The 24779-nt window shown below is 43.8% G+C and overlaps 6 protein-coding genes across 6 annotated transcripts; 3 read left to right on the top strand and 3 right to left on the bottom strand.

Annotated features, from left to right (window-relative positions):
* Nucleotides 1–5092: 5092 nt before the first annotated feature.
* On the bottom strand, nt 5093–11921 carry LOC6535292. Its single transcript, XM_002095912.4, has 7 exons — nt 11559–11921; nt 9165–9283; nt 9006–9111; nt 8119–8931; nt 6228–8059; nt 6023–6168; nt 5093–5963 (listed from the first exon to the last, which is right to left on the bottom strand). Exons 2-7 carry the CDS (start codon nt 9260–9262, stop codon nt 5764–5766), a joined length of 3195 nt encoding a protein of 1064 aa, XP_002095948.1. The 5' UTR covers nt 9263–9283; nt 11559–11921; the 3' UTR covers nt 5093–5763.
* Nucleotides 9317–10540, top strand: LOC6535293. Its single transcript, XM_002095913.4, has one exon. The coding sequence runs from the start codon at nt 9446–9448 to the stop codon at nt 10412–10414; it is 969 nt and encodes a 322-aa protein (XP_002095949.1). The 5' UTR covers nt 9317–9445; the 3' UTR covers nt 10415–10540.
* An 805-nt stretch (nt 11922–12726) lies between the features above and the next one.
* On the bottom strand, nt 12727–16943 carry LOC6535294 (eukaryotic translation initiation factor 3 subunit A). The gene is made up of 4 exons (XM_002095914.3): nt 16750–16943; nt 15566–16650; nt 13280–15509; nt 12727–13220 (listed from the first exon to the last, which is right to left on the bottom strand). Exons 1-4 carry the CDS (start codon nt 16796–16798, stop codon nt 13171–13173), a joined length of 3414 nt encoding a protein of 1137 aa, XP_002095950.1. The 5' UTR covers nt 16799–16943; the 3' UTR covers nt 12727–13170.
* A 64-nt stretch (nt 16944–17007) lies between these two features.
* Nucleotides 17008–20153, top strand: LOC6535295 (tRNA (guanine(10)-N2)-methyltransferase homolog). Its single transcript, XM_002095915.4, has 3 exons — nt 17008–17237; nt 18632–19427; nt 19491–20153. The coding sequence occupies exons 1-3, from the start codon at nt 17112–17114 to the stop codon at nt 20033–20035; spliced, it is 1467 nt and encodes a 488-aa protein (XP_002095951.1). The 5' UTR covers nt 17008–17111; the 3' UTR covers nt 20036–20153.
* Nucleotides 20048–21251, bottom strand: LOC6535296 (putative lipoyltransferase 2, mitochondrial). Its single transcript, XM_002095916.3, has one exon. The coding sequence runs from the start codon at nt 21055–21057 to the stop codon at nt 20353–20355; it is 705 nt and encodes a 234-aa protein (XP_002095952.1). The 5' UTR covers nt 21058–21251; the 3' UTR covers nt 20048–20352.
* Nucleotides 21252–21330: 79 nt separating this feature from the next.
* On the top strand, nt 21331–24767 carry LOC6535297. Its single transcript, XM_002095917.4, has 6 exons — nt 21331–23651; nt 23711–23864; nt 23926–24050; nt 24124–24226; nt 24289–24557; nt 24610–24767. The coding sequence occupies exons 1-6, from the start codon at nt 21544–21546 to the stop codon at nt 24713–24715; spliced, it is 2865 nt and encodes a 954-aa protein (XP_002095953.2). The 5' UTR covers nt 21331–21543; the 3' UTR covers nt 24716–24767.
* Nucleotides 24768–24779: the final 12 nt, after the last annotated feature.

The following is a 24779-nucleotide window of genomic DNA, read 5'->3' on the forward strand; positions in this document are numbered from 1 at the left end:
AGTCGTTCGGTAAACGGGAAGTTCGTGATATTAGATTTGGAGTGTTGTTGTAGATGAGAGTATGTATTTCCATTAACATATGCTGTTAGAGGATTTTGGTTTTTATTGTAATGTTGAGGGAATGGACCTTTGTGAATAATTGTATGTTTGGTATTGGTATTTGGTATTTATATTGACAAAGACATTATTGTTTTAATGTCTTTGGTATTGAATTTGTGAGATTTAGAATTCCGATTAGGATTTGAGGTTTCATTACGGTTTTCTGAATTTTTAATTAATTCAAAATAAAAATGTTCCTCATAAATTCCCTCATTTTGTGCAATATTTTATAACGATCTTATGTCTGTAATATCATGATGACCTAAAATAGTCAATAATTGCATTGGTAGTTTTCTAATCAGTATTTTAATGTAATCTTCAATCTCCTGAACATAAATAAGAAAATCTGTTTGATTACCTTCCAGTTGTAATTTCGAAGTTAACATTTGACGTGGTTTTTCTGCTTCTTCGCAAAATACTCTTAGATCTCCGTTGTATGGCGTTTTCCTCCAGTAGTTTGTAGTTCGGTGTTTGGGGTTTTAATAGCTGCGAATAGCTCGATTTAAGTGTAGGCCAATCTGCGTTATTCGGAAGTCCGAAAGTTGGATCAAGTAGGATCCTCTGTTGTCGCACATCATTAGTTTGGCAGAGCGCCACAACGTAATCCACTCTGCCGACGATGTAGTTGGTTTCTGGATCACCGACGGGATTCAGCAAGATTGATGTCGTTTAGCGCCATGATTTGGGGTGCGGCAAGAACTGGCTGTGCCATTGTTATTGTAAATTTATATTTTGTTGTTTCAAGGAAAAATTTTGTTTTTTTTGTTTGTTTTATTGTAATATTTATATATTATATATTTTATATATACATATACATATATATATATATATTTATATATTATAGTGTATAAATTTGTTTTACTTACATTTTTTAGAATTGTAAATATTGGTTTTAACTGCTAGCTACCATTGAATTTAATGGTTTTTGCTATGCTTTTCCACTAATACCACTTCCACTTTTTATACCCGTTTCTCGTATAGTAAAAGGGTATACTAGATTCGTTGAAAAGTATGTAACAGGCAGAAGGAAGCGTTTCCGACCATTTAAAGTTTATATATTCTTGATCAGGATCAATAGCCAAGTCTGGCCATGTCCGTCTGTCCGTCCGTATGAACGTCGAGATCTCAGGAACTATAAAAGGTAGAAAGTTGAGATAAAGCATACAGACTCCGGAGACCATAGTCCATAGACGCAGCGCAAGTTTGTTGACCCATGTTGCCACGCCCACACTTTCGTACAATGTTTTGATATTTTTTCATTATAACACTCGAAAGAGTGTTAAGATAAACAAATATGTAAAAAAAAAATATCAAAACCTTTTTCAAAAATGTGGGCGTGACAGTTTTTAACAAATCGATAGAAGTTTACAAGACTATGAAATATGTGAAAAAAAAATTGAAACATTTTTAAAAAGGGTGGGCGTGGCATCATGTGGGCGTGGAAACTCAACTTTCTAGCTTGTAGTTTCTGAGATCTCGACGTTAATACGGACGGCCAGACAGACGGACGGACATGGCCAGATCGACTCGGCTATTGTTCCTGGTCGGAACAATCTAGTATACCCTTTTACTGGACGAGTAACAGGTATAAATATCAGTATCAGACTACTCAAAATTCTGCTGTAAGGCACTCGACAGGAGGCTGTTGCCTCACTTCCCAAGACAAGGCAGAAGCTTTTGCTAACAACCTGGATCAACCTCGAAATAGCCCATGCGGGTCAGTACCGTTTGCAGTGTCTGTTAGTAAGCTAAAATTAAAGAACCCGGACCTGCTTGATAAAAGAACTATTCGAATGTTACCAGATCCAGCCTTTCGATTCATTCGATACGAATTTTAAACAGCATCTTTCTTAAGGGTCATTTCCAAAAATTCTGGAAGTCTGCCAGCATAATCATGATTCTCAATCCAGGAAAACGACCAGCTGCAAATGTTATTTTCGCGAACAGCTAAAAAAAAAGGTGTGGGCGTGACAGTTTTGGGCGCTTTGTGGGCGTTAGAGTGGGCGTGGTAACATTAATCGACAAACTTGCGCTGCGTATATGTATCTGGAGTTTACATGCTTAATCTCAACTTTCTAGCTTTTATATTTATATATGTAGATCTCGACGTTCATACGGACAGACAGACGGACGGACAGACAGATCACGAAAATATATACTATATATAGTCAGAAACGCTTTCTTCTGCCCGTTACATTATTTTTTAACGAATCGAGTGTACCCTTATACTCTACGAGTAACAGGTATTATCAGAGAAGTCAAACCAACGAATACATTGTTTTCGCAAGGCTTATATTCTGAAAATAAATAATTTTATATCTGTCTTTAGCTGGTCCGAAATTACGCTTGCAACATTATGGCGGTCCTGACATTATAAAATATTTAAATATACCGGTTTTTTTTCAAAATAGCACTCGTTTGAATTTATCCGTGCTTAATGATCAGTGTTGCAAGAACTATTTAATCCGTTATAAATTATCCGAAGCAGTTTTATAGTTTCGTCATTAGCGCCAAACACCTTCTTACGCTTCCTTGCTGTTAGCCGATCTATCTGCCAAGTTTTTTTTAAACGACATATTTTACGTTTCCTCATTCTAACGCGGTATCAAAGTCGGATTTAAAATTTTGTTGCACTCTAAACGAAGGCCCATTGCTTAACGATCTTCAACGTGTTAAGCCTGTCTGTTCCGCCACATTGTTCCGCTCCTTTTTGCCTTATTTATAAACGGCTTAGTAATAAAACATTCGCTTATACTTATGTAGTCAGACAATGTCTGTAGTATAAGGAAATTTTTTGTCATTCGGACTTACAATCCGATCTAGATAGCTTTCAAATATGCTGCCGTAATAACGTACCAAAACAGGTACGAATGGCTCCAAGTGTAAAGTCTTGTCAACACACAAGACACACGGGTGCTCTTTGGACTAACACAGGTTGATGATCTTAGTGTTCTTCTGGACATTTTTCAGATCATATTTTGTATTTTTTCATTAAGGCACACCCCTGTGCTTGGTTTTATAAAAAGGTTGTCAACGGAATTTAATGATCCTTACGTGACCAAAGTGTATAGTTCACCTGTTTGGAGGCCACAATACGGAGTTGAGGCATTACCGCATTGAGGCGGTTCAAAAGAAATTCGGCTTACGGCGCCTAAATTGGGATGCAAACCTTATACTACCTCCTTATTTCAGTAGACTTACATATGTTAATTTATTTACCTTCCCCAGCCAACCGTAAAACAATGCTTGAACAGTCTTTATTTGTAACTTCGCGGTGAAGTTGCTAGTCGGGACTTGGTTAGTCGGCTAAACTCCTCGGATTCTAGTAGGTTTAATAAAATTCTATGAGATGCGTGACTTCTACACTGTTAAGTTCCGACTATAATAGACTTTATCCTATATTTAAATCTGACTCTTTGCCGCTCTTAACGCGATCTTAACTATTGAAAAGAGAGTTTGGAGAGTCAGCAGGTTCAAAGGCAAATAACGGGACAAGTCGAACTTTGGACTGGGCCAACTGTAAAATCGTGGACTTTGGATCAGGAGACTGGAGACCAAAGGGATGAACCGTTAGAGGGGGCCTATTTAAACAGGCCGAACGCTGGAAGCGGGACAGTCAAGGAGAACAGGTGTACAAGTCAACAACGTTAGAACGAAGTCAGCAGAGAAGCTACAGCCGTGGTAGTCAACAAGGAGCAAGATCGCTACGTCAAGGCGTTCGGGACGAGACAAGTCTCCGAATTGAGACGCAGGTAGCTGAGGTCCAGTACGACGAAGCACGAGTAGCTCAGAGGCACCCAACAGGCGAAGCCAAACTAAGGAGGGCATAGGATAAGCGGCGGGGGATTGTGGTCACAGCCCAAGTGACGAGGGCCCAGCAACGAACGTCCGCGCCACTCAGGACGACAGGAGCGGCGAGACAGCGGAGCGAGGCCGGTGGACAATTCATCCAGCACTACGGCCGGATAATCAGATTTCTTTGTAAGTCCAAGCACGAATAAAGATCCAAGAACGAAACTGCAAGTGTTATTACTGTTAACCGGGTGATCACGTTATTCACACACACGCACAAACTCTACTAACATAGCCGCACGTATTCCGTAGCGAGCAGACCAAGAAATCCGTTTGTTAAACTTTTTTAACACATAATTAGATCTCACTTATATTTCTATATTTATTTTGTTTCTTTTCTGTTTCCTATATCGCGTCTATTTTCACGCGAAAGGCGTCTCTCGGTCGGTGGGGCGGAAGCTTTAAAAATATAAAATATAAAAAACAATCAATTTTAAGGCTGCTTTCAAATTTCTTAGTTTAATCAAATCATGACTGGTTTTAAAAAGATTTGAGGCATTACGTTCAACGTACGATAAATAGCATAATGAAATATACTGCCAAAAAAAAAACGTGTAATAGGAAAGTACCTGGCTTTAATATGCAAATATGGACGAGTATAATTTATATCTCAAATATAATTTCCTTATTTTAAAAGGGGTAGCAAATAATTGTATAAACGTGATTTGGGTAAAATTTATCGGATCGATACTCTGGCGGTTTCCGTATAGTCTTGACTTGCCAGAAATAAACAACAGGACGCTATTGACAAGTTCCCAGACTATAAGCTAAGTGTTACTAGTGGGAAGAGTGTGAACTAGAAATTTTAACATTTTTCTGGCATATCGACCGAAATTTGAATAAAAAAAGATTAACTAAATCAAAATAAAATTTTAAATGACTATTTGTGGGTGTTAGAGTGGGCGTGGCCAAAATTTTTCCGGCATATCAATATAAATTGGAAAGGCAAATATTTTTCTCGTTTGGTTAATTGTTTAAAAAAAAATAAATTTATTGTTTTCCTTGTATATTTTTAACTTAATAATCCAATGAAATTGTAACAGGCTACTTTCAAAGTCAGTGCTTGGACATACAATTGTTAGATTTCCAGAATAAAATTTGAAAAAGAGAAACAAGCCTAACTAATAATTTCAAAGATACATTTTAATGTATTTATAATAGCTTTAGTGGAGCTTCTGTATTTGATGTATTGCTATTCAAAAATTAGGGAGTAAATTAAAAGTACGTACAAAATAGGCTCTTTACAAACTAATATCAAGGTTTAGTTATCAACAGTTAAATTTGTGGCCAACGCAAGCTGCATGCGCGTTTTTTTCTCTTTCTCTTAAAATACATAGTTCTTATACACATTTTGTAGGCCTAATGAATTTGAGTTGTAATTATTGTTGTGGTGGCTGGTTGTTTTAAGTTTCATTTCTTTAATTGTTAGATAGATTATTACAAAGCTTTTATGAGTGGATTTATTTCTATTGATCTTCTGCTAACTTATATGCTTTAAATGACTTTGTGTGCATTACGCGGTTATCACAATTCAATTTTCTTTGCAATTCTTGTTGTGAGGTTTACTTCACGGTAATTACAAGTATCCTAATGTGCATTGCAATAGTTTTATTGCTTACAATACATCGCTCTGTCAACTGTTTTAAAATAAATTATGAATTGTAATCAATCAGGCGTTTCAGGTTTTTAGATAGAAAATTCTAAAATTGGTCTACAATTGTGCAAGGATAGTGGTGTTGAATGCTTGTAACATACTTCAATTTAACAAAAAAAAATTAAAAATACGATATTAAGCAGGTTTCTGCCAAGATGTCATATCTGACTGTGGCCCTGTGGTACAGAATCTGTATCTGATGGTGCATCAAGCGAAGATTTAGGTGCTGGTGACTTGCCAGCGTTTAACGTTGCTTTTACCTTAAGTAACAAAGCTTCGAAAGAGTCTTCGGCTATTTTCGGTGCTGGTGTTTCCTTGGGAAACACATATGAGTTGTAATTATTAATGCCAGCATTATCTATGAGACAAATTAGATAAAAACGTACATCAAATTATGCTAAAAGTATTACAACTCACCCAAGTCAGCGTAAGATGCACGACAGAAAGCCCGTCTCCCTCCAAAACTTATGTCGTACATGTTTATTTGCGAGTCCCTATGACTCGTGTCAATTGCCGTGAATGCGTCCTGCGCTCTATCGTACGTAACGAACCCGTACTTCATTCTAAAATAAAATGTTTTAAATACTAATTTTAAATAATATTGGAAGCTTTCTTTTCCTACCCATTTTCCTTGTAGTGTATTGTTATTTGTTTAATGCTTCCATAGGGTAGAAATTTTCGACGCAGCATTTCCTTTGTCGTTTCTTGTTCAATGCGCCCGACGTAGACGATTCGCCGTTCCTCAACGGCCGGTTGCGACACGTTACGATCTACAAATCCACGCCGATTGTTGTTATAGAGGGAGGTGTTGTTAGGGTAGCGTGTATCAGACTTTGAGCGCGAACGGCACCGTGAGTGGTGCAATTTTCTGTGCGGACTACGGCTGCGGCTGCGTTCGCGATCGCTTTTCTCGGAGCCCGAGCATGACGAGCAAATACTGCCCCGCTTTTGGTTTTTGGATCTACGCTTATTGTAACTGGTGCGGCGCTGTTTACGATTGTACTTGCCATTCTCAGAGTAAGATGAACAGCTTACCGAGCTGCGATGACGTTGAGTGCTACGAGAAGAATAACCGCCGATTCCAATACTGCTTCCCCCACACGTTGCTGCTACATCTAAGTTACGCAGCTGTTCAATCGAATCGCATCGTGACCGAGATCTGTATGACATCAAGCTGCTGCAGTCGGAGGAAGAGTCACTCAAAGAAGATGACATATTTGAACCCGAACCATGCGTCCGTCGCTTGCGGTAATTCCGTCGCGTACGCTCTCGAGACTGTCGCTTTGGTGGCAGTGTCAATAGGGGAAATTCAGGTTGCAGATCAGTTTGTATTGCAATGCTCACAAGAGTTTTGCGCACCCGATCCTTGGGTAAGTGCATGATGACCATGTCCTCGCCATGCTGAACATTATTATCAACTGAAGACATATCTTGTGTTGCGTTGGACTGTATCGTTGAGAGAGTAGTATTACTGGTTTGCCTTACAACCTCGCTTTGAATGCTGGCTATTAGGGAGTTGCTGAGGTCCTTATTGGCATCTTGACCGTTGGAGATGTTGTACAGCAAAACTGATGACTTTAAGAGAGAGCGAGGGGAGGCCTTGCTTAATTGATTGGGCGGTATCGTTATGTCTGTATTACAACTAACTGAAACTATTATAATCTCCTCATATTCCGGGTGAAGTTTGTTGCTGAGTGACGCTATCTCTGTGCCGACATCCTCAGTTTCCATGCAATAGTAGTCCTTTACAATATCCTTAAGTGGCGGCAGCTTGGTTACGCGTGGCACCTTGGTTGATACTCGGGAATCGATTATCTTTAGCTGTTGGGCACGTTTCATCTCTAACATACGCAGCACCTTGTTCTTGGCCACGGTAATGGGATCCATGGGCAAAGAAGATTGCTCTGCGGTGGGGCATTTAAGGCTGTTTACAATGTTGACTATTTCCGCTTTTTTTGGCGATGGCGTTGGTTTTAAAGGGGAAGGAGCAATGCGTTTGCTAGCAACTTCTACTTTCGCCTGCTTGGGCGTAGTTGGTTTAGGATTTACAGCGCCAACACCGCCACAACGACGCTGTTTGTACTCTTCTAGATTTAGCTTTCGCTTTGCTGGTGGTGGCAACGTTAGGGTTGTGGTCGGAGGGGTTGAGTGTGCTGGAGTTGCCGAACACTCCGATATTGCGGCGTCCCTCTCCTGCTTCAGAAGTGAAAGATTTTTTCCACCCAAACCGATACCCGTACATTGAGTATTTTTAACTGGCGGCTGCTTGTTGCTCATAGCCTCGTTCACTTTTTTTGTTGTCGCCTTAGCTGGCTTGAACAAAGAGGGAGTTCCAACCTTACGTTTAAGAAAATCGCACTGTTTTTTATTAGGCACCAGGCAAATATTTGTATGCTTCGGTTTGCTTAAGGCTGGGACCGCAGGTTGATGTGTTTCCAGTGGTTCGGGTTTATCCTATATTGAGTACTGTTATAAAGAATTTTTTTTTAACTAGTATTGGTCTTAGGACTCACCTCTTTGATATTAGATGTTACCTTTTTTGTAGACCTCGGACTCCAAGAGGGATCGGCTTTTACATTGTCAACAAAGCATAAGTCATCGGAAGTTTGGGGCACTTTTGCTGGCTTACCTTTTGCCCAGATAGCTTTATTCGTATCGATTACATCGACAGTTTCAACGTCAATAATAGTGTCAGAGTCATAATCCGAATCGCGAGGATTAGAGGAATGGCGTTTTGCCATTATTGTGGCAACGGGTGAGGTAAGAATTAGGGGAACTTCTGCTGAAGTGTTAGATTTAGTATATTCCTGTGCTTGCAAAGACTCTTTTATGCGACAGGCGTTTAAATTCTCAGCAAAATCGTCTTTGGTAATAAAGTCAGCCAGGTCAAAGTTATTAACATCAATATTTAGCCCTAAAGCGTCTACTTCGGAGATGATAGTGTTAGTACTGAGCGTACGTCCCTTGCTCTCACAAGAGCTCTGCAAGTTGACAATGTTGTTGTGGACAGCGAGCAACCTTGGGTTTTTTTCTTCGTTAACAATGTCATATTCATCTTCGTAATCGCTGGAGTGCGATTCATAATCACCAATCGAAGAGCTGTCTGTGCGAGTTCGAAATGTGGACTGGCTTTGGTTGTCCTCCTCCTCTGTCAGACCGTCGATTTCAATATCTTCTTTGTCAAACTCCATAATGGCGCTGATCTGGCGCTGTTTCTCATAGGACACCTCGACCTCGCTTTCGGCGATGGCCCGATAGACCTGGGCATTGAGCACATTTGCATCATGGTCGCTGAGCTCCTGTTCTACGAAGTCATTGTAGATCAGCTATTCAAAGAAATAATTGAAATAATACCGATCGAGTCTGTGTTCACTTTAATGCAACTCGAGCCAAAACCTACCAGATTCTTTCTGTGTTGCTGATCCTCCTCCCGGTTATGGTTGAGCAGTGACTCGTCTGTGGGCGCGATGGGTAGGATGCCACTAAGTGTATCTGTCAGTTGCAGTCTGAAAGGTTATGCATTAGTTGTTAGTACATTTTTGTAATGACAATCACATACTCATCATTAGAGGACCAGAAATTCGGCTCAGACTCGTATTTGGTATAGTTTCCCTCGAAGGGATCTTCCTGGAATACATTTAGCATTCTAGAATCCATTTTGCGTCAAAAGTAAATTAACTGCAAAGAAATAAACTCGGTTAATAAGGGTGCTCCTAAAAACAAAAGCAAACAACGTTGTCTTTTCGTTATCAATCTACATATGTATGCTTTTAATAGCAAAACGTCAGATACAATCAAATTGAAAAATCAAATTCAAACCATATAATAAAAAAAACAGAAATGCCAAAAAAAGTGATCACAAGGCGTCAACGCAAAGCCGCAGAGTTCAGACTAAAGGCCAACGAAGAAGCAAATGAGAATGCGCCCAGGATCAAAGGAGACACGCCGATTTCCTTAATCCCACGTTCGACTAATTTACCTAACGTAAAAGTAGCATACCCAAAGAAAAAAGATAAATGTATCTCCTTGACGACTTTAGATGTAAGGGATGAGAAGCCCAAAACTCCGTCTTCAGAACAACCGTTTGGCAAATCTAAAGAGAGCATTAAGCGCTGTGATGCTCTGCAAAAAATTCGGTTAACAAGTCACAAGAAAACTTTTTTGTCGGAGGTAAAAAAGAAGGCTTTGAATTCGGAACAATTCGGAAATACAAGTTCATCCGAATTTACTACACTGCTTCCAAGGATAAACAATAAAGCGACCCATAAAACTCAAAACTCTAGAGTGCCGTTGATGTCCAAAATTTGCGAACAAATTAAGACGCATTTGCACTCTGTCTTGCCATCACGAAACCTCGGTTCAAAACCCCGAATCCCGGCGGAAAAAGTAGCAGAGCACAGTCCAGATTTGCAGTTTACACGAAAAGTTTTTAATAGCTCGGAGGATATATTTAAAACTGGTGGAGACTACGACCGCAAAGTATCATGCTTCAAGTCAGCTGAGCTTCCCAAAGATCCAGGACCGCCTATGAAGGTTTTCGGAAACGCCGGTTTCATCGTCCTTACTGGCACCAATGCTCAGTTGGCTTTTCAGCTCGGCGAACTTGCGAACAGAGGCGTTGGTGTACAATCATGTATACGTCTGCCAAACGAAATGATGGACAAGGTGGAGCAACAGCTCGGTAAACTGGAAAAGGAGCGCGAAAAAATCCTCAATAAAATGCATAACAAACATGCAACACTTGCACAAGGACTAGCTCAGCGAGAGAAAAAAACAATAAGGGACGGAGACGTTAGAACCAAAGCCTAAAACACGTTTTATCAGTAATTTAAATGAAGCACTTAAGCACGATTTCTCCAAAACTAATGTAATATAATGACTCATCGATTCACACACTGCACAATAAGTACCCTTCAATTTATCTATGTACGTGTAGTCAAATTGTTCTTCTACTTTTACCTCCTAGGGACCTTCAATTATTTCCGCAATATGTATGTATTTACATTTTTTATAAATCAATTAAACCAACACAAAAACGGTATAGAAAACAAGTAGGGTTGGAAAAGGTTAGTAATATATTCAAAAGTTGTTTCTTTATATTTTCCTGGCTGTTCTTGCTTAAAACTATTATGAGAAGAAGCGTTTAAACAAGCTTTTAATTTAAGATCAATCTTTATTTAGGTGACGGCATAGTTGTGCGAAAGGCGATTTTATGGGACGCTATATCAAAAATCTGCTAGAGAAATAACCGAAATAACGTTTCTGGATTTCTGGGACGTCTCAAACTGATTAACACTATTGTATTTTACCTAGATATCCTCGTCAAACGACTTTCCGATTAATAGGATAAATTATTTTAGATCTTTAGTTACAACGGCCGATTTTTGCATCTCAGTGAATTATTGGTAACATATTAAAAGCCTTATTACTTTTATCTTACCAGGTTCGGAGAAGAATAAACTCAAAAACCACTTTAATGGGTGCATGCCTATAGACTGACAAATTATCAACACGCCCTGTTAGTATAGTATACCCTTTACTGTACGAGGTACGGGATTGAAATATGAAAATTTTGCGCCTTGCTGAATACCTGATTTAGAGCAATCTTCAGGAATTGACCTGAACTCAAAACACAATAGTTTCAGGCAAAGACTTCGAGAGCCAACAAAAACAAACATTCTCACACACCGATGACGAGGGAAATAAAGCAGTAGCAGCACATGTTTGCCCCAACCACGTGTATGTGTATGTGAGCCCGCGTTGGCGAGTGTGCGTGCAAATGCCGCCACGCCATGTGCTTTTGATTTTGTTTCTGGGCGAACAGCAATCGAATTGAATACTAAACGCATGTTTGGCATATCACTTTTCACAACTTGCCATTTTTTTTTTGAAAAGCCTTTTTCCCCATCGAATTAGCAATGAACAAACTGTGGAACGCGCCGAGTAATGCTACCTTCTTAACTTCCTCCGTGGTTCCGGATCTTATTCTCATAAAAGGGTTTTTCTAGCCAAGCGCTTGTTCCTATTGTTGCCGCCGTGTATTTGTCCGCCTGCTTTAACCTCACATGTTGAGCGCCGCGTCTGCGGCATTAACACATGCACAAGTCCGGGCCTCAAAAGGACTTATTCGGCCGGCAGTCCAACCGGGTCTTTCTGTTCCGCCCGAGATTCACGATCACCCACCGTTCAAGGTGAGACAACGTAACTGCACTCCAAAACACCCCGCAATAACTTTATCTCATGAGCTCGGAATAGCACATTGCCCAAAATTTGTTCACGTGGACCGAGATTCGCGGCAGCGACGCAGATAGTGTGACCAGGTGCTCTCTCAGCGAAGAACCCACGAGGCAATGGCATCACTGCCAATTTATGAAAAAATACTAGTTAAGTGTGCAATTGAAAGCGCGTAATCAAATTATTGTGGCAAATTTATAGAAAAATGTACATATATATAAATTAAATGAATAAAACAATGTAAAGCCAAAATAGAACTTAAAAATTGTTTAATATTTTGTTATATGTTTAGAAAATAAGATCCGTTGAAAAGTATGTAAGAGGCAGAAGGAAGCATATAAGGTATATATATTCTTGATCATGATCAATAGCCAAGTCGATCTGGCCATGTCCGTCTGTCCGTACGAATATCGAGATCTCAGGAACTATAAAAGCTAGAAACATTCAGCATGCAGAATCCAGTGACATAGACGAAGCGCAAGCTTGTTGACCCAAGTTGCCACGCCCACTCTAACGCCCATACATGGCACAAAACTGCCACACTTTAAAAAATGTTTTGATGTTTTCATTTTTTATTAGTGTTGCACATTTCTTCTATCGATCTGCAGAAAAGCTTTTTGCATTGATACATTTATGAACAGTAAAATTTTAGTTTACAAAATTTATAAATTTTTTAAAGTTTACTACACTCAAATTTTTAAATTGCAGTAGTAAAATTCTACTGTCTTGTTTCCTATATTGAATTCCAATAATTAGAAACTTATTTCAAAATAAGAATGAGCCATCCCAGCAAACAGTTGTGAAAGACCGATCTCTACAGAGAGCATGCAACAAATTGCAGACTCTATACTAAAAACTCTTTAATTGAACGCATAAAACCACCGAGATTTTTGGATTCTGCAGGTTCTAATTAGAAAAATGTCACGAAGAAAGCACAATATAAATTTAATCGAAATGTTAGTTTGCCCTATAGGACAAAAACAAATTTAGTATAATAACAATTTTCTTTAAAAAATGCCTAATTTAAGCATAGGTCTTTTTAAATAAAATGGAATTGAAGTTGATATACGTCAATTGAATAGTAGAATATTAAACTTAACTTAGACTGTTGGGAAAAAAAAGTTTGATTTGTTAGAACATAGTTATTTTATTCAAAAGTACTTTAATAAGTATCGGTCCTACAACCAAGTCAATTCTAACTATCTTGCACAAGCTTTGGATAGATATAATATACCGGCCGAGTAAGCTTTATACCAATAAAGTACAAGTCGGATAAAATAAAAACTTATTGGGAATATTATGTTGGGTATATACGACATTATCGATAATTATTAACGACGCTTTACGCTGGTCCACTCGCCATCATCGGCAGCTTTGTTTTCTGAAAGATATAACGCATAAATAAAAACGTTAATTTGTATTGCAGTTAATATTACTCACCCTTTTCCTGGGGTTGATCGCGTTTAGTTGCGGGCTTCTCCTCGCGGGCCGCAGGAGTCGTACGCCAGTTGCCGCCTCCACCGCTACTGACTGCTTCTTTAGGAGCAGGGCCGCGCTGATCGCCACGAGTCTCGCGCACATCTCGGTCGCGCCTCTCACCACCAGCTGTGCGACGGTTTTCCCGATCAGCGTGGCGTGGAGCGTCTCGCCAGTTTCCTCCAGTTTCGCGCTGAGGCTCTTCGGTACGACGTGGCCCGTCGTTGCGGCGGAATCCACTGCGCTCATCGTCACGATCCCGGCGAGGACCATCGTCACGGTCACGGCGAGGCCCATCATCCCTATCGCGACGAGCCCCATCATTACGGAAGTCGCGGTCACGTTCCCCACCACGTCGCCACTTTTCATCGCGCGATTGTGGAGCGCCACTGTCTTTGGGAGCAGCAGCACGCTGTGAATCTGGCTCTCGTCGCACACGCCATGAGGAGTCCGCTCCCTCGTTGTCCTTGCGGTCACGGTCACCGCCTCGTTCAATGCGTTCTCCACCACGCTCGATTCGGTCTCCTCCGCGCTCGATACGGTCTCCTCCGCGCTCGATGCCACGCTCGTTGTTGACCGTAGGCGCACCACGCCGCCACTCTCCGGATCCGCCAGAAGGTGCGCTGGGACGGTCACCGCCACGTGGACGCCATGTGTCACGCTCCTTTTCAGTGCGTTCACGTTCTGAAGCCAACTCCCTGGCCAGGCGTTCTCGGTCTTCCTTAATTTTACGCTCAGCTTCCTCCTCCTTTGCACGCTGCTTTTCGTATTGAGCGCGACGCTTTTCGTCCTCAGCCTCACGTTCCAAACGGCGTGCTTCTGCTGCGGCGCGCTCTTCAGCAGCCTGTGCCAAACGAATTTCCTCCTCCTTGCGAAGACGCTCCTCCTCTTTTTCGCGAAGGAAGGCCTGTCGGCGCTCCTCACGGCGTCGAATAATGCGATCGGCCAAGCGCTTTTTGCGCTCTGCCTCCAGAGCAGCCTCAAACTTTTTGAGCTTTTCGACATAGAGGGAGGCACGTTCTTTTTTAAGAGCGTCAAGAAATTCATCCCGGTCCGGATACATGCGCTTAAGACGCTCCTGCTGGCCGACGGCATCCTTCCGTTCGGCAATGGCATTCTCGATGCGCGTCTTCTCGGTTGCTTCCCAAAACTCCTTGTCCTTAACCTGCTTCTCGGCCAAGTATTTTTCGAAAAGCGGAATCTCCTCCAGGCGCTTGGCGCGCTCGAAGTAGTCGATTTTCTTCTCCTGTGACTTGAGTTTTGATTGCAGTTCCTTCGCCTCGCGCTGAAGTTCCTCGCTTTCCCGCTTGGCGATCTGCTCGGCGTCCAACTTCTTAATGCCTTCCTCATCCAGCTTGGAAAGCATCTTTTTGCCATGAGCAGTCTGAGAGATTTGCTGAACTTTCTCCTTGAGACTCTTCTCCCGGATAGCTTGGATTTCGTTTTGATGGCGCTTGCGCTCCCGTTCTTCTTGCTCCTGCTCGAGCCGCTTCTGTTCGGCCAGTTTGGCCTTGCGCGATTCCTCCTCCTGACGACGGGCCTCTTCCTCTTCACGGGCATTATTCTGCTTCTCGATGTACTCCTTCCTGTCCTCGATGATTTTCTGACGCTGAAGAATACGCTGGTGCTCGCGATCCTTGATCTCATGGTAGTGGTTTACCATTTGGGTGCGGAGCTTGGCCCGCTGGTCACGTTCACGGTTTGGATAGACGATTGAAACTGCCCGTGTCAGAACAGTAGACATATTCACCAACTGAGAGCGAATCTGTTCCGAGGGCATCGATTGCAAAGCGGGCCCGTCGGGACGGTATTCACGTTGACTCTCGGTCAAATCAGTGCCAAAATAGATACTGTTTTTTTGGTGGTCGATGCGAATCTGCATGTCATTGTGACGTACGGACTCGACCAGCAGTTTTTCCAATTCAAAAATGTTGCAGAAGCTGGCCAGCTGCATGAGACGCTGGAACTCAATGCTCTCATAAACTTGAGAGATCTGCCGAATCAGACGCATGATAGTCACGTCCTTTAGCGACTGAATGTAAGGAGTGAGCAAGGCGTTTTCGGGGCCGTTCTCAATGAAGTCCACGATAGACTGAATGCGCTTGCACAAATTCAGTGGATTGAAATCCACCTCCAACCAGTTGTATAGGTTGCGAAAGTCCTCAGATACGAGTTGAGGAACATTCAAGCGCACCTGTTTTAATGTGTAAGGATTACTCGTAAGACATTACTATATTGTGTGATTCTTACCACTTCACGAATAAGTGAGACTCGGGTTGGCGGTTGGGGCAGGCCCAGAAGCACGGCCAACTTCTGCGCCTTTTCCAGGGGGCTCTTGTCCGCCTCGATGAACCTGTCGAACTCTGGATGGGCCGAAGGCAACGGAATAGAAAGAGTGGCCAGGAGAACGTGGGCAGCCATGCGCTGCAGGTCGTCCTTTGTCAGGTTCTTCTTCAGCTCGCGCGTCAGTTGGAAGAGTTTTAGCAGGGCTGCAGCGTGGAACAACTGGTTGCCAGCCTTGCTAAAGACCATGGCTAATTTTTGGTAATAGTTGGCCATTGTTTTGGGTACGGGTGTCTTTTTGGATAAAGCCATCAAGCCGTGGATATCCTCGATTGCCCTGTAGGCCTCTTGCCACAGCTCCATCTGAATGGCCGAGTCAAGAAGATACAATCTGGTGTCCAAGCATAGCTGCTGAGTTTCCACCTTGTTGATCGAGACACCGGTGGTCTGGTTGCTGCTCTTGCAGATGTCTTCCAAGTGTTTGCGCAACTTGTCGCACAAGCGTCGAAACTCGCTCTTGCGGTTGTACTTGAGGCAGAAATGGAAGGCCATGCGGGCGATGTCGTGGTACAACGCCTCGCAATGTGTGTTTACACGCAAAAGCTCTAGACACTGGCAGTAGGACTCCCACAGGAACTTGACCCACGGGAGCAGAATAGTGCGGTCGGAGCGGTCCTGAGCGTCCTCGCCGCACACTGCGCTCATCAGGATGCTCTCGGGCGTGGCAATGTTGTCCAGGTCATCCAGCTCCAAGACAGCAACGGCCGCCGAGGACTGGGCTTGGGCGGCCTCCGTATGCTCTTCAGCCATCTTTAGATAGCCGCGGATCACATTTTCTAGAGAGTTCACGTTCACCAGCTGGAACATGTTCCGGTACTGGAAGAGACCCTCCTTGGCAATGTGCGACTTCTTGAGTTCCACGCAAAGGTACAGGTACTTGAACATGAGCGGTTCGATGACCGTCTCCGAATAGGCGTAGTTCCATCGCTTGTTCCGGAAAACTTCCTGTAGCGTGTCCAGTGCCCTTAGCGGCTTTCCAACCTCGATGAACTCTGCGACGAAGAGAGTGGCGTTGAGTAAAGAGAACGCACAATTCGAGGAGCCAAAAGTTTCTCTTCAGACACCGCATGGAAAAATTTCAGCACACTCACCATTAGCCCTTTTGAGGGCGTTTTCCGGGCGTTGCGTGTAACGGGCCATTTCCGATGACTTTACTTACTTGCGGCGGCACTTCAAGTTGATTTTGGTAGCAGGTCTAGACCGTTCTAAAACCTGTGGCTGCTAAATATTGTAAAAATCCTCGGCTCGCCTACGTGTGGCTGCGGAATTCATGCAAAATGGCCGATTTGACGGCACGCAGGGCTGCACCTGGCTGCGTTATCGATAGTGTAGGTCGATAGTTGCCGATAGTCAGCCCAACGCAGTGCAACTCTGCAAGATGAAAGCAATAACACGAGGAGTAATAAAATCATCCTAAAATATAAATAAAGAATTCATAAATTAAAATCGCGACATGGCCAACTGGAGGAAGTTTATCTTGTGGTTCGCCCAAGAGCATGTCGACTTTCGAGTGCAGGAATTTGAGTCGCTGGTCAAAATGTTTGGACTTCAAGTCCGGCTGCTCACTGAACAGACCATGGTAAAGTGTTTTAGTGCCACAATTTTGAACCTTTTACCTTAAACATTTAAAAAATGGGTTCAATGTACCTACATATGTCATATGTATGTATGTATATCCAAACTTTGATTTTTATTGATAATTTTGTTTAATATTTTGAACGTAAATACAATTGTATGTTTTTAAGAGAAAACAAGTTCCCCGAGTTCTCAGCTAGTGGAAGTGCGAATGAAAAATGTTGACACTGACAGTCTTTGGCGGTTTGTGGGCGTTAGAGAAGAGAAATTTACAAGAGTAATAAAAAAATTAAAAAATATCAACGCATTTGCCAAAGTGGCCAAAGTGGCCGTTTTTAACGATTTGTGGTCGTTAGGATGGGCTTGCAAAAAGTTTTTTGGCAAATCGAAAGAAATTTACAAGACTAACAAAAAAATATCAAAATATTTTAAGAAAAAGTGGGGGATTGGCAGTTTTGGGCGGCTTGTGGGTGTTAGAGTGGGCGTGGCAAAATGGGTCAACAAACTTGCGCTGCGTCTACTTACTTTTCAACGAATCTAGTATACCCTTTTACTCAACAAGTAACGGGTATAAAAAATAGAGTCTATACTAGATTCCTAAAAGGGTATATAACAGGTAAAGTAAGCGTTTCCAACTCTACGATTTTATGGAATATCGGTTACATAGGGGGAAAAATAATAAAATGAAAAAAAATTTGAAAGTTTATAAGTGTGGGTGTGAAAGTTTTGGGCGGTTAGTGGGCCTTAGAAGAGGCGTGGCCAATATGTTTTTAGATTACCGAATCGAAATGAGATATTTACGAAATTTTTTTGAAAGGTCGACCCCATTAGTTGGAATATAGCAACATGTTGGAATATGGCGTTGCTCGTGCAGAACATCCGCGGTAGCGTGTGCTGTAAAACCACATGTCCAGATCCATATGGACCAATCCCGCCTCCGGCCCAAAATCCGCTCCAAACAGTAACTTTCTGCGGATGCATTCCCACTTTGAACCTCGTGTGGATTGCCGAAATACGGCAATTTTGCTTGCTGAAATAGCCATTCATCCAAAAATGCGCCTCGTCGCTGAAGTTGATTTTTTTTTTTTGCCAAAATTGGCGTCAATTTCCAAATGCTGTAATGCCCAGTCAGCGAACATATGGCGCTGTCTATGGTCATTAACCTTAAGCTCCTGGGTCTTGTACGGGTGCAGACCCAGGTCCCGCCGTAAAATACGCCTTTCTGCAAAAAGCCGAGATCTTGTGCGCGACGCGGAATTGACTGCCGCGGGTTTTCGAAGACACTGTCGAGAGTTCGAGCGTCCCTATTGGATAACCCTTTATAACTCTACTTTAAAGTACCACCATATACTACCATGAATCATAGTCTTTACTGTACTAATAACTTCGCTATTACAGAAACCATTTTGGGTGGTTGAATTTCGGGACACGGATACTGCGTTGCAATACGCATCTAGGTCGATTTCGTTGCGCGCCATGTTCGAGCTTTACGCCCACTCCAACAAATTACCAGAGTTTCACCAGAGGCTCCGGAATCATATTACCGCGAACTGGAACACGCTTGTGGAATACTTTCGGGTGGAGTCTAGTTTTAAAATCGTTGTGGAGACCTACAACAAGCACTTCAGTCAAAGGGAAAAGGTCGAGAAAATCGAGTCAATGGATTACTTGCCAATAGAGGGTCCGGTCAACCTAAAGAATCCCCAGGTGGAGTGGTGGTACATCGAGTTTTGGGGCCTTAATCCTACGGCTGTGCCAGCAGAGCCTGAGGACATTATGTTCGGTCGGCTGGTGGCCTATGGCCAGCGGCATTTGATCAAGGAGCTTTCGCTGAAGCAGCGAAAGTTTATCGGCAACACCAGCATGGACGCTCAGCTGAGCCTGCTAATGGCCAACCAGGCGATGGTACGTAAAGGTGACCTGGTATTTGACCCCTTTGTGGGGTCGGGCTCGCTTTTGGTAAGCGCCGCCAAGTGGGGCGGGTATGTCCTGGGAGCTGACATAGACTACATGATGGTGCACGCCCGCTGCCGGCCGAGTCGCATAACCCAAAAAGTGCGTGAGAAGGACGAGAGTATTCGGGCCAACTTGAAGCAGTATGGTTGCGCTGATCGCTACATGGATGTGGTGGTGGCCGACTTCTCTAACCCGGTGTGGGATCCTCGTATCTCGTTTGATAGCATAATTACAGATCGTAAGTTTATTGATTTTTACCTCCTTTATGTTTTCATCTGACCAGTTTCTTTGGTTATTTAAGCTCCATACGGAATAAGAGAGGCCATGGAAAAGGTGGAGAAGAAGATTAGCTTAAAGGCCAACACTAGAAGTGACAACATGGTTCATTACCCATCAACGTCCCACTATTCCTTGCAGAGTCTCTATGGGGACCTACTTGTGTTCGCTGCGAAGCACCTAAAACTCGCAGGACGTCTTGTCTGTTGGCTACCATTTCACAGCGAAGACTACGACCCTAAGATGCTGCCACAGCACCAGAATCTGATACTGATAGCCAACTCAGAGCAGCAATTGACTGGAAAAACTGCAAGACGGCTTCTCACCTATGAAAAGTGTTCCGAGTATAGTCCGACTGAACCCTTTTTGGGCAGCACAACACAGTTGCCGACGCTCTCGCAGGACTTCAGGGATCGCTACTTTAACAACGCTCTGGAGTCACGGAAGGAGCGTCGTGTGCGGAAGGCAGAGGTGCGCAAACAGGCTCAAGTGGAGATGAATGCACGGGGAAAGATTCCCTCGGATGGGCGCTCAAAAAAGCGTGATCTGAATAAGGCTCGATTTGTCTGATCTCCGTAAAAGTTCAATTTAGGGCAACTTTATTTGTTGGCTGTGTGTCGCTGAGTTTTCTTTTATGGCATAAGATTTTGATTCAGATTTGAATAAAAAAGGATATAGATAATTATGATTGACACTAGTACCTAAGATGTACATATATAGCTCTAAGAATAGTTTATGCAATACATAAATCTATTTTATAGATTTCCATTTCGTAAACGTTGTATGGCATAATAGTTAATTAACATAAGGCCAACAAAATATTTATTGAGGCGTTCCTAATTTATTTGGCGGTGTTTTAAATACAATATATATATAAAAAAACCTCATTAACCGATTTTAGAAGGATTAGCTGGATGTGTGGCCTGCTCCTGAAGACGGCATTCGAACACTTTGGCGAAACTTGTGAGAAGTGCGCCACTAGCCTCCTGGACAGGAAAATGTCTGCCCAGCTCCTTGCTGAGCGAGGTGACCCCTTTTCCCTGGATTCCGCAGGGCACAATGTGCTCGAACCACCGCAGATCCGTGCAGCAATTGAGGGCGATTCCATGAGTGGTGACGTAACGTGAGCCGTGGATACCGATGGCACAGATCTTGTTGTCAGCCACCCAAATACCGGTGTCTTTGGTCGCCTTGGCACCGCGAATGCCCATCTGGTGGCAGGCCTCAACAACCATTCGTTCTAACGTCGCCACGTACCAGCGGATGCTCGGCTTGAACTGTCCCAGGTGCAGAATGGGATAGGCCACTAATTGGCCGGGGCCGTGAAATGTAATCATGCCACCGCGATCTGTACGATGGAAGTCCGCTCCTAGCCGGCGGAGTCGGTACTCATCCTTCACTGTATAGTCCTTTGTTCTCAGTCCGACTGTATAGACCGGCTCGTGCTCCTGAAGCACCAGGTAGTTTCTGAATTCCGCTGGCGGATTCAGAATCTGGTTAGACTTAGCCAGACGTTGCTGTAGCTGTAGTCCTGCTGAATACCTATGCCGCCCGGCCCGCACCACGGTTACCAGCGGTCGGACAGAAGACATTTTTTGATCGTTTAAAAATCATTGTCTGCAACGTTTAAAACAACATTATTAACCAGGGCTGCATGATCAGCGGGTTGATCGATACACATATCTGCATAAACGGCTGATTGGTGGCAATGAAAATGTAAGCGACAAATATTGTTTGATTTGTGAAATTTCTGATTAATAATCCAACAGCGATTAGCTTAGCTGAATAGTTTACTTTCAGGGTTGGTCGAGTGCACTTGGGAAAATGGAATTCCACCTATCTGGCAACCCTACATTTGACGTTTACAATAAAAAGATATAAAACACTTACACACGGACGCTCCGCGAATTATTTGGAGTTTGGAGTGAAAAAGTGGACTAGACTCAAAGAAAACCGACACCCTCTCAGCTGCGATTGCAGCAATTCGGGACAGACTCGCTGGCGGTGAACACATGGATCACGCTTGAAATTCCAATAGAAAAGCGGAACTGGTGCTCATAAAGACACCATCGCAGGACATGGCGACTCGTCAGGACGACGAGATTGGAGAGGGCGGGTCCGGTTCTGCACCCTTTCGCGTCCTGCCGCACACTGACGAAATTGACAACTACCTGGCCCACGAACAGCAACATCAGAATCAAGGCCAAAACTTTCTGATCCACCAGCAGCAGCATGGACAAGCACCTGTCCCGCTGATGTGGCCCCCTCCGCCGCCGCACCTAGCCGCCCCTCAATTTGCGCCACATCTTCAACAACAGCAGCCACAACCGCACCTGTACAATGAGTATCTGTTTAATCTGTCCTACTCGGGCCAGTCTGGCCAGCCAGAAACCTATTCGGTTCTGCCTGTGGGGCACGGAAACTTCCTTAAAGTGTACCATTGCCCGGACAACCAGGTCAGCGAAGCCGGCGCTCCACTCTTTACGCATATCAACATGGCCTCGATTAATCACCATCAGCTGCAGCACCAACACCAGGCCGCACCGCCGACACCTCCGCAGCCGACTCCATTGTATGAACTGTTTGCCACGAATCCTTTGACTTTACCAAAGGCACAGCAGCAAGACGCCCATCATCGAAATCCTCAACAGACACCGAATCAGGTCCCAACAGTGCCCCAAGTCAATCACTCGTCGAGCAGTGCTAACCTACTTATTAATAACCTGGTAAACAACTGGTCGCCCAATTTGACTGGGGGAAGCTACATTCAATTTGGGGGTGAGGCCAACGAGAACGACATCCACCATGGTGAGCCATCGGCAGGCCAACAACCGCAGGCTCCTAATCATATCCTGCAGCAGCCTGAGCCACTGTCACAATCCATCAATACACTGCCAGCGGCTTCCAAGGCAGCCAAGCCTCTGAAAATGCCTTTGGCCACTGCCACCGTTTTACCAAGTGCCATCAACAAATCAAGCGTCGCCGTGCCCGTCCAACCCGAGGGCAAGAAGCGAATCGTTGCCGAGGTGAAGCCCATGCCAATGTCGTACTCCGATGTGCTCAGCAAAGGCACAAAACAGAGCGCTGCAGGCAACGAAGGGGAGTACAGTACACAACCGCAGAGGCGTCTTGAAAAGGAGGATGGATATGGAATTCGCGAGATGCGCACGTCAAAACGTTCGCCGCTGCATGATGCCAAGGAGACGGGTTCGTTTACAGCCGGAATTGGTCATGCGCATGCCAGCCGAGGTAAGAAGCGAGGTCAAATCAACCAGACTGCGCCGCTCAAGGTGCAACAGTCCCAGTATCTGCCACAGTCAACTTTACAGTCGCAAATTAAGTTAAACAAACTGACTAATCAGGAAAAGAAGCGACTACTGCAGCCGAAGAACGTGAATACCAACGCCCCCAAGGCTTCGGAGCAAAAGACTACTTCGGCATCGGTACCCGCCAACAGCAGCTTGCAGAACCACACCAATGGTATACATTTTACTCCGACGACCAGTTCTAGCACTTCACGTAAATCAGGCAATAACAAAATCAACTCCAACGCGAGTCACTCGAATCACTCTGGCCCAAACCCAAATGCGGGAACCAGCAATAACAGTAGCAGCGTTAATTACTCCAGCAATAACAATGTTAGTTCCTCTTCATCGAAGCGGTATTCCTCATCGAATCTTAACCCAAATAACAGTTCCGGCTACTCCTACTCATCGAAGCGCAATCGAAGCAATGCCTACTCGTCGACAAACTCGCCTACCCATGCCAATAGCTTTTCCAGTAACCGCAACTACGAGTTGGCCAAACGTATTCTGCACACCTGGTGGATTTACACCCTAAAACTTTTAACGTGGCTGTTTTATTTGGTATACGATATCGTTGTTCTGGGCTTCAGCATGGGATACGAGCGAATAACGTTAGCCTACATGGCTGCATTGGTTTATGCGCGGCAGCTTCAAAAGGAACTGAAGCAAAACTCTGGCAAGCCAAGCATATGGTGGCGAAGTTATTGGCGCCGATTCGACTCTCGCTTTGCCAAAAACTCGCGCCTGGCCATATGGCGACGTTTCTACAAACGCAAACCGCCAGAACCCACTTCCGAGCAATTTAAAACTGGTCGCCTGCCACAAACGGGGGAAGAAGCAATGTGTTCTCTGCTTAATTGCAAGGGAAAGGATGCATACAGGTGAGCTCTGCTAAACTATTATTGAACTTGTGCAACAAATGTTTCCTTTATTGGTTTAGCATACTTGGTGTCCCGCCAGATAGTTCACAGGAGCAGATCCGTAAGCACTACAAGAAGATTGCCGTGCTCGTACATCCAGACAAAAACAAACAAGCCGGTGCTGAGGAGGCTTTTAAGGTGCTGCAGCGCGCCTTTGAGTTAATCGGAGAACCGGTAAAGCATTGACAGTAAAAATCATTATTAGCTATTTTAAATGTGGTTTCTTTTATTGCAGGAAAATCGTCTCATGTACGACCAAAGCATTGCCGAGACTCTGCACACCGAGAAAGCGTGGACAGAGTTGCACGACCTGCTTTCCCAACTGCAAACTAAAATGGCTGAAGCAGCCAATACCATAAGGTGCGTATGTATGAAACGAGACTCCAAAGATAGAAAATCACTAACTGTTCTCTATGCCGTTTGTTTTAAAAAGGTGTAGCACTTGTGCCCAGCGTCATCCTCGCAAGCTTACCGAACGCCCTCACTATGCGGCACGGGAGTGCGCCTCCTGTAAAATACGGCACTCCGCCAAAGATGTAAGGGTGAAGAGATCCACAGTTGAACCTATGTATGTAAAATGTTTTTGTTTTCGTGATAGGGTGACATTTGGGCCGAGACAAGCATAATGGGCTTGCGCTGGAAATATTTGGCGCTAATGGACGGCAAGGTCTATGACATAACTGAGTGGGCCAACTGCCAAAAAGGAGCTCTGTCACATTTGGAACCAAACTCGCACATGGTGCAGTACCGCATTGTGCGCGGTGCTCAGCAACAACAGCAGCAGCAACAACAACACCACCAGCACCCGCAGCAGCAACATAACGAACGGGGTATGCATCATCCTGGCGGGGGAGTAAGCGGCGTTAGGTAAGGCTTCCTTGAGCATTATGCAAAACCTCAAATGAAATAATTTTTTCAGCGAGGCTACATTGCATGAGTTCTTAGACAACTTATACAGCGGTCAGCATCCGGGGACGCACAACGTCTTTGCAGGAAATGCCCGTCGGCGAACGCGACGTAACTAAGCATAGCAGGCATAGTCTTAAGTGTTTTAAAATACAGTTATAATATACCCAATGTGTCGCCGTC

Source organism: Drosophila yakuba, chromosome 3R, assembly GCF_016746365.2.
Source record: "Drosophila yakuba strain Tai18E2 chromosome 3R, Prin_Dyak_Tai18E2_2.1, whole genome shotgun sequence".
NCBI classification, from domain to species: Eukaryota; Metazoa; Arthropoda; class Insecta; order Diptera; family Drosophilidae; genus Drosophila; species Drosophila yakuba.

Bases quoted from the DNA above. Each gene is read 5' to 3' on its own strand.
- LOC6535296 (XM_002095916.3), bottom strand. From the start codon at position 21,057: ATGTCTTCTGTCCGACCGCTGGTAACCGTGGTGCGGGCCGGGCGGCAT.
- LOC6535292 (XM_002095912.4), bottom strand. From the start codon at position 9,262: ATGGATTCTAGAATGCTAAATGTATTCCAGGAAGATCCCTTCGAGGGA. The intron at 8,060-8,118 runs GTGAGTCCTAAG...TACTCAATATAG, and splicing joins TAACATCTAATATCAAAGAG to GATAAACCCGAACCACTGGA. The intron at 5,964-6,022 runs GTGAGTTGTAAT...TTTGTCTCATAG, and splicing joins TGCATCTTACGCTGACTTGG to ATAATGCTGGCATTAATAAT.
- LOC6535297 (XM_002095917.4), top strand. From the start codon at position 21,544: ATGGCGACTCGTCAGGACGACGAGATTGGAGAGGGCGGGTCCGGTTCT. The intron at 23,865-23,925 runs GTAAAGCATTGA...CTTTTATTGCAG, and splicing joins TTGAGTTAATCGGAGAACCG to GAAAATCGTCTCATGTACGA. The intron at 24,558-24,609 runs GTAAGGCTTCCT...TAATTTTTTCAG, and splicing joins GGGGGAGTAAGCGGCGTTAG to CGAGGCTACATTGCATGAGT.
- LOC6535294 (XM_002095914.3), bottom strand. From the start codon at position 16,798: ATGGCCCGTTACACGCAACGCCCGGAAAACGCCCTCAAAAGGGCTAAT. The intron at 16,651-16,749 runs GTGAGTGTGCTG...TCTTCGTCGCAG, and splicing joins CGCCCTCAAAAGGGCTAATG to AGTTCATCGAGGTTGGAAAG. The intron at 13,221-13,279 runs GTGAGTAATATT...TATATCTTTCAG, and splicing joins CGATCAACCCCAGGAAAAGG to AAAACAAAGCTGCCGATGAT.
- LOC6535295 (XM_002095915.4), top strand. From the start codon at position 17,112: ATGGCCAACTGGAGGAAGTTTATCTTGTGGTTCGCCCAAGAGCATGTC. The intron at 17,238-18,631 runs GTAAAGTGTTTT...TCGCTATTACAG, and splicing joins TGCTCACTGAACAGACCATG to AAACCATTTTGGGTGGTTGA. The intron at 19,428-19,490 runs GTAAGTTTATTG...TGGTTATTTAAG, and splicing joins TGATAGCATAATTACAGATC to CTCCATACGGAATAAGAGAG.
- LOC6535293 (XM_002095913.4), top strand. From the start codon at position 9,446: ATGCCAAAAAAAGTGATCACAAGGCGTCAACGCAAAGCCGCAGAGTTC.